At 49.2% G+C, this 15,275-nt stretch overlaps 1 protein-coding gene across 3 annotated transcripts in view; it reads right to left on the bottom strand.

Moving 5' to 3' along the window:
• Rnf157 (ring finger protein 157) overlaps positions 1–4,870 on the bottom strand; it is a 74,404-nt gene extending 69,534 nt beyond the window's left edge. For 2 of the 3 annotated variants that reach the window (XM_036195026.1, XM_036195027.1), the window contains exon 1: positions 4,547–4,870. In XM_036195026.1, the coding sequence (XP_036050919.1) occupies positions 4,547–4,634 (88 nt within the window). In that variant the 5' untranslated portion in view covers positions 4,635–4,870. The remainder of the gene's footprint in view (positions 1–4,546) is intronic. The other variant, XM_036195028.1, reaches the window with a different exon arrangement.
• Between the last annotated feature and the right edge of the window lie 10,405 nt (positions 4,871–15,275).

Here is a 15,275-nt window from a genome sequence, read left to right on the forward strand (position 1 = left end):
AGACAAGCACAATAATACACCTATAATCCTTATTACTTTAGAGCCTGAGGTAGGGGGGATTAACAGTTCTGATCAATATAGTAAGATTTTGACTCAACAACAAAAAAAAGACAAGAAAGGAAGGAAGGAAGAAAAGAAAGAGATTAAAAGAGGAAGCCAGAAACTGGAGAGAGATACTCATTGGTTAAGAGTCCATACTGCTCTTGCAGAGGACCCAGGTTCAGTTCCCAGTACCCACACTGGGAGCTCACAATGGCCTACCTGCCTATAACTCCAGCTTCAAGTAGGATCCAATGCCTGTGCAGCCACACATACTCACACAACCATACCCCCCCCCCCCCCACCCCGCACACACACAAGCACATAATAAAAAGTAAAATAAACTGGGAGGTAGGCAGCAACAGGCAGATTTCTGAGTTCAAGGACAGCCTGCTCTACAAATCAAGTTACAGGATCACCAGGACTACAGAGGGAAAACTTGTCTCAAAAAACCAACAATAAAATGCAGTAAGATAGTTCTTCTGTATGCTGTGAATATGTGTTCTGCTCATTGGTTAATAAAAAACTAATAGGCTGGTAGCTGGGCAGAAGTTAGGCGGGAAATCCAAATTGAGAATGCTGGGAAGGAGAAGGGTGGAGTCAGGAGTCGCCAGCCAGACATAAGAAAGAAGATGAGAATGTCACACTGAGAAAAGGTACCAAGCCACATGGCTAAACATTAGATAAGAACATTAGATGGGTTGGGGCTGGAGAGATGACTCAGAGATTAAGAGCACTGAAAGCTCTTCCAGAGGTCCTGAGTTCAATTCCCAGCACCCACATGGTGGCTCACAACCATCTGCAATGAGATCTGGCGCCCTCTTCTGTATACATAATAAATAAATAAACAAACAAACGAATAAATAAATCTAAAAAAAAAAAAGAACCATGGGTTAATTTAAGTGTAAGAGCTAGTTAGTAATAAGCCTAAGCTACCAGCCAAGCATTTATAATTAATATAAGCCTCTGAGTGACTATTTGGAAAACAGCTGTAGGACAAAGAAAAGCCTCTGATTACAATAAAAAATAAAACAAATTCTTTTAAAGAAGAAGACACCATATTTACACTGTCTCTGTCAACTTGCCTAGGTGATAATATTCAATGGTCTTCCGAACACTGGTCTAAATACTGCTGTGAAGGATTTGGGGGATGTGAAGTAAAACACAAGGACATAATAGATATTAAAGTCAAACAGACTAGAGCTGTCGATATAACTCACTAGCAGAACACTTAGCTAGCATTCACAAGGTCCTGGTTGCTCTCCAGTACTACCAAAACAACAAAATATTAGTCCAAAATCACAGGTATGTTGTCTCATACCTGCAGTCTTAACACTGAGGAGACTAAGGAACTAGGCACGGCAGTCCAGGCCTGTAATTCAAGTACATGAGAGGTGGAAACAAGAGGATCAGAAGTTCAAGGTTCCAAGACAGGCGGTGGAGGTGCACGCCTTTAGTCCCAGCACTTGAGAGGCAGAGGCCAGTGGATCTCTGTGAGCTCAAGGACAGCCTGGACTACAGAGTGAGTTCCAGGAAAGGCTCGAAAGCTACACAGAGAAACCCTGTCTCGAAAAACCAGGGTGGGGAAAAAAAGTTCAAGGTTCCTTGGCTTTAAAGCCAGCCTGGGTTATATGAGACCCTATCTCAAAGGGGGGTGGGGAATAGGATTGTTTGTTTGTTTTAAGTTTTAGGCTGAGCAAGTTGTGGTACTCAAGAGGCTGAGGCAGGATTGACACTTCAAAGTTAACCTGTCCTACAGAGCAGGACCCTGTCTCAAAAAGAAAGAAAAGAAAAAGAAAAACTTGATGTGGTATTGAATGTCTTAAATCCCAGCACTTGAGGAAGAGATACAGTCTCTGAATTCAAGGCCAGCCAGGTCTTCATAGTGAGTTCCAGGCCAGCCAGGGCTACACACTGAATCCCTATCTAAACAAAATGAAAGGAGGAAGCAAGCGAGCAGAAAAATTAAAGCCAACCTGGAATGCACAGAAAGTTCAAAAACAACAAAACACTTCCACGAGTCTAGGTAGGGATACAGTTTAATTAGTAAGAATGTTCACCTAGCATGTAAGAAACCCTGGGTTCAGGGCTGGAGATGGCTCAGTGGTTAAGGACACTAACTGCTCTTCAGGAAGATCGGGGTTCAATTCCCAGCACCTACTGGCAGCTCACCACTGTAACTACAGTTCCAGGGGACCCAACACCCATGGCAAAACACTAATGCACATAGAATTTAAAAAATTAGTGGGGCGGTGGTGGCGCACACCTTTAATCCCAGTACCTGGGAGGCAGAGGCAGGTGGATCTCTGTGAGTTTGAAGCCAACCTGATCTACAGAGTGAGATCTAGGACAGGCACCAAAACTACACAGAGAAATCCTGTCTCGAAAAAAATTTTTTTAATAAAAAAGGAAAGAAATCCTGCATTCAAACAAAATATCCTCAGCTAGGGGGTGAATTCATACGATCACAGTACTTGGGAGGATCAGAAATTCAAGGTCATCCTTAGCTACAAGTCACTCTGACATCAGCCTGTGCTAAGTAAGACCCTGTTTCAAAATAACAATGAAAAGCAATAGATAAAAATGAGGAGCCAGGCCATGGTGGCGCACGCCTGTAATCCCAGCACTTGGGAGACAGAGGCAAGTGGATCTCTGTGAGTTCGAGGCTAGCCTGGTCTACAGAGCTTGTCCAGGACAGGCTCCAAAGCTACAAAGAAACCCTGTCTCAGAAAAAAAAAAAAAAAAAAAAAAAAAAAAGAGTTAGAATTTTAAAAAAAATTAGAATTAGGTAAAACTTTTCAAAGATTGGTAGGTCAGGGAGCGTTATTTTGGACTGTTAAATACTAAACGTGTTTAGTTGAGAAAGGCTTTGGAGGCTCAGGCTTGTAATCCCAGGGTTTGGGCAGGAGGCTAAGGCCAGAGGCATGCCTCAGGCTGTGGCTCACCAAGGCTATGTACAGCATCGCCAGCCAGCCTGACCTACAGTGTGAGACCTGTCTCAAAACAAGTCCCCATCTCCCAAAAAAGATTTTAGTTTGGTCCATTTTTCTCTCATTGCCTTTAGGAACAGCCTTTCAGACAGCTACCATTGTTAATTCCCACATGTGGAGAAGGAAGGAAGGGTAAATTTTCTCCTGAGACAGCAAACCCTATAAAACTCCAAGGTCAGCAAAAACATGATCCATATTCTGATCAATAAAAGCTGAGTGACTTAGACAGGACACACACACACACACACACACACAGACTGCTGCTGCTGCTGCTGCATATTTTTGGTTTTAAGAAACAAAATGGCCAGTCAGGTGTAAGGGCTCACATTTGTAGCCCTACCACCGGGAAGAGGGTTGTGGTGGTTGTAATGATTTTATTTTGTTTGAGACAGTCTCACTGTGTAGCTCAGGCTGACTCCAAACTTAATAATCCTACTGCCTCTGGCCTCTAGAGTGTTAAGATGCATTTTTAATAGATAAAAGTAACCATACAGTCATAATTAGCAAGAGCTTTATTAAAACACTAGGGATCCGCAGCTTTATCTCGGGCCTGTCTTCCTCATTTCTGTAGGGCTTATTCTCTGGCACAAAAGCAGCGAGACTTGGAGCTGCCGGTACACACTCTGCAGGGAGGCAGGTTCATTGTCTGGTCCCAGCTTCCACCTGGCAGAAACTGGATGTACTGCTGAGAAACCAGCTCGACTCATTAGTTTGTCTTTATTCTACCAAAAGGAAAGTGGGATCCTCTCCAACTCTAACACCTCACTCTGCTATCATCAAAATCCTCATCAGGTCCTCCAGACAGAGGGAAGGCGGTAGACATGGGTCCCCAGGGGTCTTGAGAACAGCAAATAAAAAATACAATAATAATAAAGGACAGATAGTCGGGTCATTCGCCAGCAGCTCAGCGGCTGTCCTCCACTCAATTCGACTACTTTGGCATTCTCTCTCCTCTGCTGTCAAAACTGTCCCGCAATGCGAATGCTGATGCTGAGGATGGAGGCATTTACCTTTTCGAGCTAAGGTATGTGTCTGAAAAACACTCTTGCCCTGTCCCCAGGCATCCCGTTGCCAGAAACTAGCAAAAGGGACGGTCCCAGTGACTGTCAGATTCCCATCATTTCCGCTCACTTCGTTTCCCTCTGACAGCCTCCGGAAAGGCTGCGCCAGCAGAAACCCACTCCCAACCATCCCAGAGGCCCGGATGAGGCAGCCCGGGGTCAACAGCTGGCCCTGGTGCCCGTCAGGGATGCCACTCCAAACGCGCAGCCCAGATTACCACCGAGGTCGCTCACGTCCCCGGTGGAGGGTGACCGCGATGACCCCGCAGGCACCTGCAGTCCTCTGCACGGCGTCGCAGGGACCCGCGATGAGAGGCACCCCACGCCCTGCACCCGGAAGACCTCCCCCAGCTCCGAGGCCGACTCGCGGCCGCCCGGACCACCGCGTCGCTCGCCTGCAGCCTCCGACGCGCGGCCTCCCCTCCGCCCGGCCCGCGGCGCGCGCGCGGCCCTCACCGGACTTGGGCGGGTAGCGGTACACGGAATTGGACGGGATGTCCACCTCCTCCACGCCCGCGTGCTGCCGGCTCGTTAGGGCCCCCATGGCCGCGGCCACCTCGGCGTCGCCCGGCGACGGTCTCCGCGCCTCAGCGCGCCGGCCGGCCGCACGCCCGATGCGGGGGTCGGCGGCCCGCCGCGGCCCGCTCGGCGGAGGCGCTGCGGCGGAGGCGGCGGGGAGGGGCCTGCAGGGCGCGCACCATTCTCCGCCGGGCACCGCGGCGGCGCCTCTGCCGGAGGGGGCTGCGGGGCTGAGCCGGGGGGCGCCGCCGCCTCAGGCCGCGTGATGTCAGCGGCGGCAGGCGCGGGGGGTGGGGGGAGGCCCGCGGCGGCCTCAGCCAATGGGGCGGCGGGGCGGGAGCGCCCGCGGGCCGGCCAGCCAATGGGAAGCGAGCTGCGGTGGGAGCCGGCGGCGCGTGCTTCGCGCGGAGGCTGCGGCGCGGACGCGACCCGGGGCTAAGCGGCAGCGACGGGCAAGCATCTGGGTCTCCCGGAGCTGCCCCGCTACGGCTGAGAGGCCCCGGCTGCGCCGGCCGGAAGAAGCGTGGTTCCCTGCAGATCCGAGTAGTGTCCCGGTTGGATCACCGCGCTGGGAGCGCCTCCCCCGCGGCTCCGAGGAGGCCTGCCTCGAGCTCGCGCGCCTTTGTCCCCGAATCCCAAAGCGAGCTGCCCCGCCCTGGCAGCCAGGGCCCCACCTCCTGCGCATCTGTCGAGGGCAGACCCCCATCGGGAAGCACCCACATCCCTCATGCCCCTGCCGCCGGAACCCCAAAAGTGCTCTGCCAACCCCACGTCCCAAATTGTCAGCAAAACTCCATAGAGGATGCTGGGCGACCCGCTAAGATGTGGCCACCCCTCTGTACAAGCTGTTTGTGCCCCCTTCCCTTGGACAGCTCTGATAGCCTTTAGGGTTTGAAATGGTAGAGCATCAAGTCAAGATAGTCACTTTCGGTCTGTCCCTTTTGAACTGTTCTTTGGAGACTTTGGAAAAGACCTATATGTGGCCTATGGGTGAAGAGTTGCTGGATCCCCAACAAAAAGGGAAGACCTAGGGCTTCCGTGTGTACACACACACACCAGTGATAAGCTTGGGCAGGCAGAAGACGTCATTGGTCAGTTAATTACAGACATCTCTGTATTTGTGGGTTGATGAGGTTTTGGGGTTTTTGTTGTTGTTTATGTTTTTGTTGTTTCCCTGGAGGGGAGACTGATCAGCAAGAATTTGACCTGTTTCAGCATGATGTCAACGTTCAGCAACATACAGAGTAGTTTGGGATGACTGCTTTCCTTGATTAGGTTTGTAAAGCTGTTTTGTAGATCTAGCCACCTCCTGGATGTAGCGCGCGCGCGCGCGTGTGTGTGTGTGTGTGTGTGTGTGTGTGTGTGTGCAAGGGAAGTATGGTTTAAGTTTTTTGTTGTTGTTACATTTTATTTGTGTGTTGAGGGGAGGGGTCTCCTGTGACACCAGATGATTTCAGAGGTCAAAGGACAAATTACAGAAGTCTTTCCTTCAATTGTGTGGGTTTGAGGGATAGAACTCAGTTCCTCAAGATTGACAGGCACCTTTACCCTGCTGCTGCCCTGCCCCCTTTGAGACCAGATTTCATGTAGTTCTTGCTGACCCAGAACTTTTCTGTTTTGTTTTGATTTGTTGAGACAGGGTTTCTCTATGTAACAGCCCTGGCTGTCCTGGAACTCACTCTGTAGACCAGGCTGTCCTCGAACTCACAGAGATCTGCCTGCCTCTGCCTCCTGAGTGCTGGATTAAATTAGGCCTGTGCCACCACCACTTGGCTCACCCCAGAACTTGGCCGTGAATTTCTGATTCCCCTGCCTCTGCCTCCCGAGTGTATTTTGCGTTTTCATTCATTTTTAGTAGTAACCAACTGACTGTGCTGAAGTTACTTATGAACACTTGCCTTGGTTTTCTCCAAGGTCTCCTGGATGACAGAAACCCGATCCTATCATTCATATTGGCTGATACTGAGGGGAGCCAAGTCCCTGCTCTAGACACCCTCATCCAGGTCAGAAGGCTCCATGGCAGAGTTTGGAGCTCTCCCTAAAGCCTCTGGCCCTAACCACTAGGCTTCCAAAGGTACCTTTCTCTACACACAGATCGTTCCTTGCAGGTGCCAGGTGCCAGTACAGTACTAAGGAATCTAGAACCATGTGGTTCCACCTTTTGGGAGATGGAGAAAGGAGGATTAGGAACTCCTGCATAGTGAATTCAAGGCTAGCTGGGCTATATGAAACCTTGCCTCATACAAAACAATGAAAACCACAGACAGAAAAACAAACAAAAGCAAGATTTTAATTTTTTTTGAGATGGGGGTCTCACTGTGCTACCCACCTCAATCTCTGTTGATTACAAGATCCTCTGTCTGGGACTCTGGAGAGATGGCTCATCTTCTTGTTCTTACAAAGGACCTAGGTTTGATTCCTAGCACCCACACAGTGGCTTATAACCGTCTGTAACTCCAGTTCCAGAGGATCTGATGCCCTCTTTTGACCTTGGGCACCAGGCACTGTACACTGCACAAACATACGTTCAAGCAAAGCACTCATACAGGGCCAGGGCCAGTGGTGCACAGTTTTAATCTCAGCACTTGGGAGGCAGAAGCAGGGGAATATCTGTGAGTGTGAGGCCAGCCTGGTCTGCAAAATTGTCTTGAAAAAAAGGAAAATGAGAATGAATCCCTGTTTAGGTTCCAAGCAGGCAGGGGTGGGACTAGAACAGACAAGGAATTTTTTTAGATTTATTTATATATATAATTTATTCATACATATAAATATAAACATAAAAAAGGGACAGCTACTTTGGAGAAAGTTCTGGATCAACAAGAGTTTCTGTGACTTGAGTTTGAATTCTAGCCTACAGTCTAACTGCACTGATAAAGTTTTGGAAGGAGCCTCAGTCAGTGCCTAGGACAAAGGTGAGGTAACTGGCTGATCTCTCCAAGGAGCCTGGGCTGGAGCTGCTGAGGCCTGCGTTTCTCTCTGGACCTTCATTACCTCTGTTCTGTTCACTCACTGGCAGGGAGAATGCCTGAGGGAGAAGACTCAGAGGAGAGGAAAAATCCAGAAGTGGCTGCTATCAAGTGAGCTATAAAAATGCTTTTAACTTGAAAACCTGATCCAGAGAGGGTAGAACTCTATGTAGGAAAATTATGTATCTGGCCTCATTTATGCAAATACCCATTCTTCACCATTCCTTGAGAGAACCCAGCCTTCCAGGGTGTCAGGATTCCTTTAAATGTCCTGGAAAACATAAGTAAAAACCCAGGATTCCATCAGGTCCAAACCCTTCTCAGTCACGGGAAGAAAAAAGACGGTAGACACATAGAACAAGTGAACCCTAGGACAGTAGTTCCTCTGAGCTAGTTCCTTTTGGCTGCCCTGGTTTCAACCCAGATGTGCATTTTCCACACTGAACACCACATGTGCTCATTTCAGCAGCCCCGCCCCCCAAACAGGAAGAACAGGGAGCCTGCAGGCTAGAGCTGACAGATACTGCCTTGGAGCACAGCATTCCCTAGGCAGCAGGCCAGGGAGGCAACTGATGCCTCAGGAGGTCTGTTAGGAGTTCACACAGGACCCTGCCACTGGGCCAGAAGATGAGGGCTGGGTAGCTCTGAAGAAACACAGATGTCTCTCAAAGCCGGGATCTGTTCAGCAACACACATGCTCTGATCTCTTTCTTGGTGCTTGGCTTCAGCCCACATTAGGCTGGGGAGACAATATAGTTAGTAGAGCACTTGCCTCCAAAACTAGGACATGTTTTGATTCCTAGAACCCACATAAAAATGCCCGGCATGGTGGCAAGTGCTTGTCTAGTACCGGGAGGCAAGTGGCTGGAGGATTCCTAGATAACTAGCCTGCTAGCCTAACCTATAGGATGCACTCCAGACCAATGAGAGATACTGTTCAACCCCAGTGTAGTCTCAGGAACACTGTCCTCCCTTGAAACAGTATCTCTCATTGGTGGACAGTGTTCCTGAGACTACACTGGGGTTATTCTCTGGCCTATCCATGCACACACGCGCCCCTGTACTCCCCTGAACACACACAACTCACACTTGTCGTATCATCTACAGATACTTGTACATCTTGCTCAGGTGAGCAGGCTATACTGACACTGGCAGTAGAGTCTGTTCCTAAAGGCTTTGGGACCTCTGGCCAAGGCACACTGTTTCAGGACAGTAGGGTGACAGCAACTGGCCCTTCCTTCTCTAGTTTGATTAGTTTTGAGACAGGCAAGCTATATTGTCATGCCATGTAGTCCAGACTGGCCTTGAACTTGCAGAAATCATCCTGCCTCAGCCTCCCAAGTACTGGGATTGCAAACCTGTACCCTACACCTGGATCCAATGGAGCCTCTTGTCAGATATGAATCCATCTTTGTTACGTGTCCTTGTCAGGTGGCACTCCAACACAGAACTGTTCCAATGGCTGCAAGCCTCAGTTGGCTCTGTGACTTGACTCACTTTCCAGTCAAGAGCAAAGTGGACAATGGGGTTTATACAGCCCTGAGTAGCAGGGCTAGTGGGAGGTAAGGGAGGCTTCTCCAGGGTGGACAGACCTCACTCTTAGCATCATGGTCCCCATGAAGCCTCCCATGCCTTGCTGTGTTGCTGGCCTGTTGCCCAGGCATCCAGCATTGGAAAAGAGAAGGTCCTCAGATATTATTTCTGCTCAGGATTACTCTGAAGAAACTAGGGATGGATATAATGTATGTATGAGAACATCACAATGAAGCTGGACATGGTAGTTCATGTCTAGAATCCAACAACTGGGAGTCTGAGGCAAGGTTTCTATGGAATTCAAGGAAAGCCTGTGAGTTTCAGGCTAACCTGATCTACCAAATGAAACCCCATCTCATCCCAAAAGTGTATGTGTGTATGGAGGAAGCCAGAGAGATGGCTGGCTGAGCTGGTAAAAGCTAACAACCTAAGTTTGAGCACATGGTAGAAAGAGGTAATTTATGCCTTGGGACATAGACACAAAGACACACACACACACACACACACACACACACACACACACACACGAGAGACAGAGAGAGAGAGACAGAGACAGTCAGACAGACAGAGAAGCAAAGAGAAATTAGGAGGTTGTTCTGTTTGGCTTTATTGGCATGACAGATGGTTTCCATCAAATGCCAGACCTTGTAAGCTTGTTTCTGTACTCCATGTCCAGTTCTGCCTTCGCTTCCCACATTGTTGGCACTGGCTTATTTTGGTTTGGGTCTAACCCCACCTGGGGCTGCACATTCTGCCCAGCAAAGTCAATGAGCAAAGAATGTGCTACTAATGTTTCAGCTCAGTATCCACTCATCTGCCTCCACACTCTTCGAACGGAAACAGACCAGGCAGGCGTGGAGCCCAGCATCTGTCTCTCTTTACCCAGAGAAGCCAGAGTCTGGGGGATGCAGTGTAGTGACAGCCCAGACCTCTAGCAAAATAAATACTCAACTGCGGTTGCTTAGAAGATCAAAGGGGGAAAGTGAGAACAAATTCTCCTCCTTCTTCCAGGGGTTTTCTGTGTTTCTATCCCCCACCCCACCTTCCATTGTTCCCTCCCCCTACTTCCCTCACAGACATAGGCCCCCCAGGCTCTCCTAGAGTTTCTTCAAAATGCCTGTTCCAGCTGGATCATCTAACTTGGAAGGAGGCAGTCCTGATGGATGAGAGCCACAGCCAGGTGACAGCAAGCAGTGTCTGAGGACCCAGGAGTCTCCGTGTACTGTGTACTGCGTTTGCTAGCCTGCTTCCCTCCCTCTCGTCCTTTGTCAGGCTCAGCTATGAGGACCAGTCCGCTCAAGGGAGGAGCTCAGAAACCCAATCCAAGTGTGAGTCTGTGCCCAGCTGTCCTCATCACAGTGCTGGCAAACCGTGTACTCCACTCGCACGAACTTTCCCCAGGCCTGTGCTCAGATCCAAATAAGAAAGCCTCTCGTAGGGCTGGAGAGATGGCTCCGCAGTTAAGAGCACTGGCTGCTCTGGCAGAGGACTTGGGTTAGGTCCCCAGCACCCACATAAGGCAGCTCTCAGCCACCTGTAACTCCTGCTCCAGGAGGTCTGACACCATTGGGTCTCAAGAGACACCTACCAGCATTCATGTGCACCTAAACTCATGCAGGAACACAGAGACACATCAATAAAAATAAGTAGATAATTTGTTCAAAGAAAGCAATGTTGCTTCCAGGTGTGGTGATTCACACCAGTGATCCCAGCACTTAGGATGCTGAATATGGAGGATTTTGAGTTCAAGGCCAACCTAGGCTACAATATTGAGATCCCTGTCTCAAAAACAGAAGGAGGAAGAAGGGAAGGAAAGGTTTATTCAAAATCAGAGGCAAAAGGATCAGGAGTTCAAGGTCATACTTGGCTATATAGTTTCAGACCAGCCTAGGCTATATCATGTGACTCAGCCTCTTTTAAAAAAAATGTAGGGGAAGGGAACTGGGAGGTAGCTCAGTTGGTAAAGTGCTTGTCTGTAAGCATGAGGTTCTGACTTTGATCCCCAGAACCCACATTTAAAAAGCCAGACATAGTAGTAGTACAGGATTGCAATCCCAGTGCTAAGGAGGTGGAAGCAGGCAAATTCTGGGGCTGGCTAACCAGCCAGCCAGCCTGGCCTAATCAGCAAGTCCCAAGTGCCACTGAGAGACTGCCTCAAAAAACAGGGTGGGTAGCCCCTGAGAAATGACAACTTACAGGCTCACCTGCATGCTCATACACATGCAAGCATGCACCCTCACCCATGAACTCAGGAGACATGGGGAGGGAGATCTCACAGCCTTCCTCTGAAACTGGAGTGGAGGCCAGGCCTGCGGTATGTGAACTCATTAACCCACCAACCCAACCCCTACAGTCGTCTAGCCCCTCCCAGGCAAAGAGACCAAAGAGCAAAAGAAAAAAGAAAAAAAGGCCGGTGAGCCAGCACTGAGGGTGAAGACATCAGGCTCCCCAAGTACCTGTGAGCATCATTGAGTCCCTGGCAGTCTGTCCCAGTAGAGTCCACTGCTGACTGACTGAGCAGCAGTCCATTACAATGACACGTTTACCCCTGAGCTAATTGCTTGTTTATATAAGTGATAACTGTCCGGTTAGGGCCCTTGAAAGACTGGGCAGAGCCGGACAGGACAATAAACAGAGCTAGTGTTTACCATCTAGGTGCTGTTGGAAGCCTTAGGCCCCTCCTACGCACCATGAGGTGTGTATTTATTATTTGCTTAGTCATCTGTGGTTATCTTTTATATTTCAAGATGAAATCTACATACGAAAAGGAGTCTGAGCAAGATGCGGCCCACACCTGTTATTCCAGCACGCAGGAGGCAGAAAGTAGGGGGAGTTAAGGTCAACCTCAGCTACACTGGGAGTCCCAGGCCAGAGTCAGCTACGTGAGACCCTCTCTCAAAAAAAAAAAAAAAAAAAAAATCCTCAGCCAGGCAGTGGTGGCACACGCCTTTAATCCCAGCACTTGGGAGGCAGAGCCAGGCGGATCTCTGTGAGTTCGAGGCCAGCCTGGACTACCAAGTGAGTTCCAGGAAAGGCACAAAGCAACACAGAGAAACACTGTCTCAAAAAAAAAAAAAAAAAAAAAAAAGAATCCTCAAAGTCCAGGCATGGTGACACATGCTTTAATCCCAGAATACACTCCCATACAAAAAAAAAAAATTTTTTTTTTCAAGACAGGGTTTCTCTGAGTAGCTTTGGAGCTCATCCTAGAACTTGCTTTGTAGCCCAGGCTAGCCTCAAACTCACAGAGATCCACCTGCCTCTGCCTCCCAGTACTGGGCTTAAAGGCGTGTGCCACCACCGCCCGGCCAAAATAACCTTTAAAAACAGTGTTTGAAAAGAGTCTTCTTGGGATAGTTTTACCCAGCAGCTTGGGTGGCTCTCCTTTACTTCATATAAGACACTCACCCTCAGGCAAGTTCCTCACTCTGTTTCCCCGGAATCCCAAATAGAGCCTGCTGTTCCTGCCCTTCCCACACCTGCCTGTCAAGGTGAACTCTACCTCAGCTCAAATCCCACCTGCTCCATGACACCACCTGTGAGACCACAGTCCACAGCTGGCTTTTCTTCCTCCGAAGGCCTAGTGTAGGTATTACGTTCTGTATAACTCACTTGGTACTTAGATGTAGGTGTTCCCAAGCCTCCAAACGCAAAAGGAATAGGTAACATGTTCCCATTTTGTTCCCTTTTCCCATAGGAAGATGCTGCAGCTCACCCAGGCACAGGAAACAGGAACTCGCTTAAAGGTCCCATGAGTGCACAGCCAGGTCTCCCTCACACATGGGAAGCCTATTCCAGCGGCCCACCAGTGACTCAGGCAAACTCACCCTTGTCTCACCATCCTTGTGACAGTTACCTTGCCTCTCGCCACGTACACTGTTCTTCCTCCTCCTTAAGACAGGGTCTGGTTTTGTTTTTGTTTTAAGATTTTAGTTTTTATTTATGTGTGCATGGGCATGTGCCCATGAATGCAGCACCTACAAAGGATCCCCTGGAATTGGAGTTACAGGTTGTTTTGAGCTGCCCAACATAGGTGTTAGGAACAGAATTCGGCCCTTCTGGAAGAGCAGCATGCTTTCCTAACCACTGAGCCATCTCTCCGGCCCCTGAAACAGGCTCTCTCTGGTAGTTTGGGCAAGCTTCTAGCTCCTGGCTCAAATGATCCTTATGCCTCAGTTTCCTCAAGGAGGTAGGATGATAAAGTCAATCAACACATCAGGCTAGCCCCCAACACATCAGGCTAGCCCCTGGTGGGTTTGTTTGTTGTTTTTCTTTGGTTTTCAGAGGCAAAGTCTCACACAGTAGGCCAGGCTGATGGTGGACTCACAATGCTCCTGCCTCAGCCTCTCAAGTGCTGGTATGTAGGCTATCCAGCACACCTCACTCTTCTCTTTCCTCTAACTCACCTGCTTGCTGCTAGTGTTTCTGTATTTGAAATTAGACACCCTTCTTTTTTAAAGAACAAGTTCTGGGCCAAACATAGTTGGTCACACCTGAAACCCCAGCACTGAGGTAGGATAAAGAACGTGGATTTTAGACCAGTTGGGGTACGTAGTGAATTCCAGTCCAGCCTGGGGTACAGAATGAGACTCCCTTCTCAAAAATAAGGGCAAGGGTACACAAACCAGAAAACTGACCAAAGCAGGCTCTGGAATCTTAGTCCTGTGTTTTTGGTTTGATGTTGTTGTTGTTGTTGTTGTTGTAAGGGCTTCAAGTAGCCCAGGCTGGCCTCAAACTCACAGACATCTTCCTGTCTCTGTCTCCCAAGTACTAGGAATGAAAGGCATGCGCCGGCTTCCTACCTGTTTTTGTTTTGAGACAGGGCCTCATGTAGCCCAGTGTTCTGCTTTGATTTCTATTGCTGTGTTAAACACCATGACTAAAAGCAATTTGAGGAGGAAAGGATTTGTTTCAGTTTGCAGCTCACAGTCCATCATGAAGGGAAGCCGGGACAGGAGCTCAAAGCAGGAACTGAAGCAGAAGCCATGGAGGAACACCACTTATTGGCTGGCTCCCCATGCCTTGCTCAGTGTGCTTTCTTACACAACCCAGGACCACCTGTCAGGGGTGACACCACCCACAGTGGGCTGGGCCTTCTCACATGAATCATCCATCAAGAGAGTGCCCCACAGGCTTCCTGATGGACCATTTTCTCAATTGAGAATCCCCTCCTCAGGTGACTGTAGCTCTGTCAAGTTGACAGAGAAGCTAACCAGCACACCTAGGCTGACCTTGAACTCCTGGCCTCCCTGCCTAGCCTCCCAGGTTCAGGATTTATTGAAAGTCCCAAGTGCTGAGATCTCAGTCACGCATCCCCTTGCCTGGATTCATGAAAGGCTTTTTTGGTTGTTCTGTTTATGACTGAGTCTCTTTCTGCCTGGAACTTAAAATCCTCTAGCCTCAGTCTACCAAGTGGTAGAATTCCAGGTATGCACCACCATCACCACACAGACTCCTTGTTTTTGGTTTTTTGAGACAGGGTTTCTCTGTGTAGTTTTGGTGCCTGTCCTGGATCTTGCTCTGTAGACCAGGCTGGCCTTGAACTCACAGAGATCCGCCTGGCTCTGCCTCCCGAGTGCTGGGATTAAAGGCATGTGCCATTGCTGCCCAGCTGAACCCTGTGCTTTTGAAATCGTTATCTGCCAGGCCAAGCAAGCATCCTCACTGCTCAGTTCTTTCCATTTGGGTTTGGTCTGGGATTCGGGGGGTTGTTTTTGCTCTGTTCCTTCTGAAGCTTGGACTCCAGACACAACCCTGTCAGTTGCTTTGTTCTGATTTAGAAGCTGCCGGAAGGAAGGCAGGACACAAGATTTTCTCTAGCTGCTCCTAGGCTTCAGAGCACGGGAGATCTGGCCAAACCTGGCACACATGTTGAACTGACAAGGCACATCCTGGGGGTTTCCCACTGGTGATGTGCACAACCCAGTGCTCTTATGCACAGTAAGCACTTCCTTCCTCTTTTGACCAAACCCTGGCCCTGTGTTTATTAACAGCCTCATGCTGGGTCCAGTCAGTGTGGTCTGCTGTTTTGGAGTCAGGAAACAGCATGTCATCCTTTGCTCTCTGTGGAGGTTGCCGGTTCCTGAAGACAGGAGGGTCTTCAGACCAAACTATAAAACAGTCAGGGGCTTTATCTTTTTCTTTTCTTTTCCTTTTTGAGACATTGT

This window comes from Onychomys torridus, chromosome 8 (genome assembly GCF_903995425.1).
Source record: "Onychomys torridus chromosome 8, mOncTor1.1, whole genome shotgun sequence".
NCBI lineage: Eukaryota > Metazoa > Chordata > Mammalia > Rodentia > Cricetidae > Onychomys > Onychomys torridus.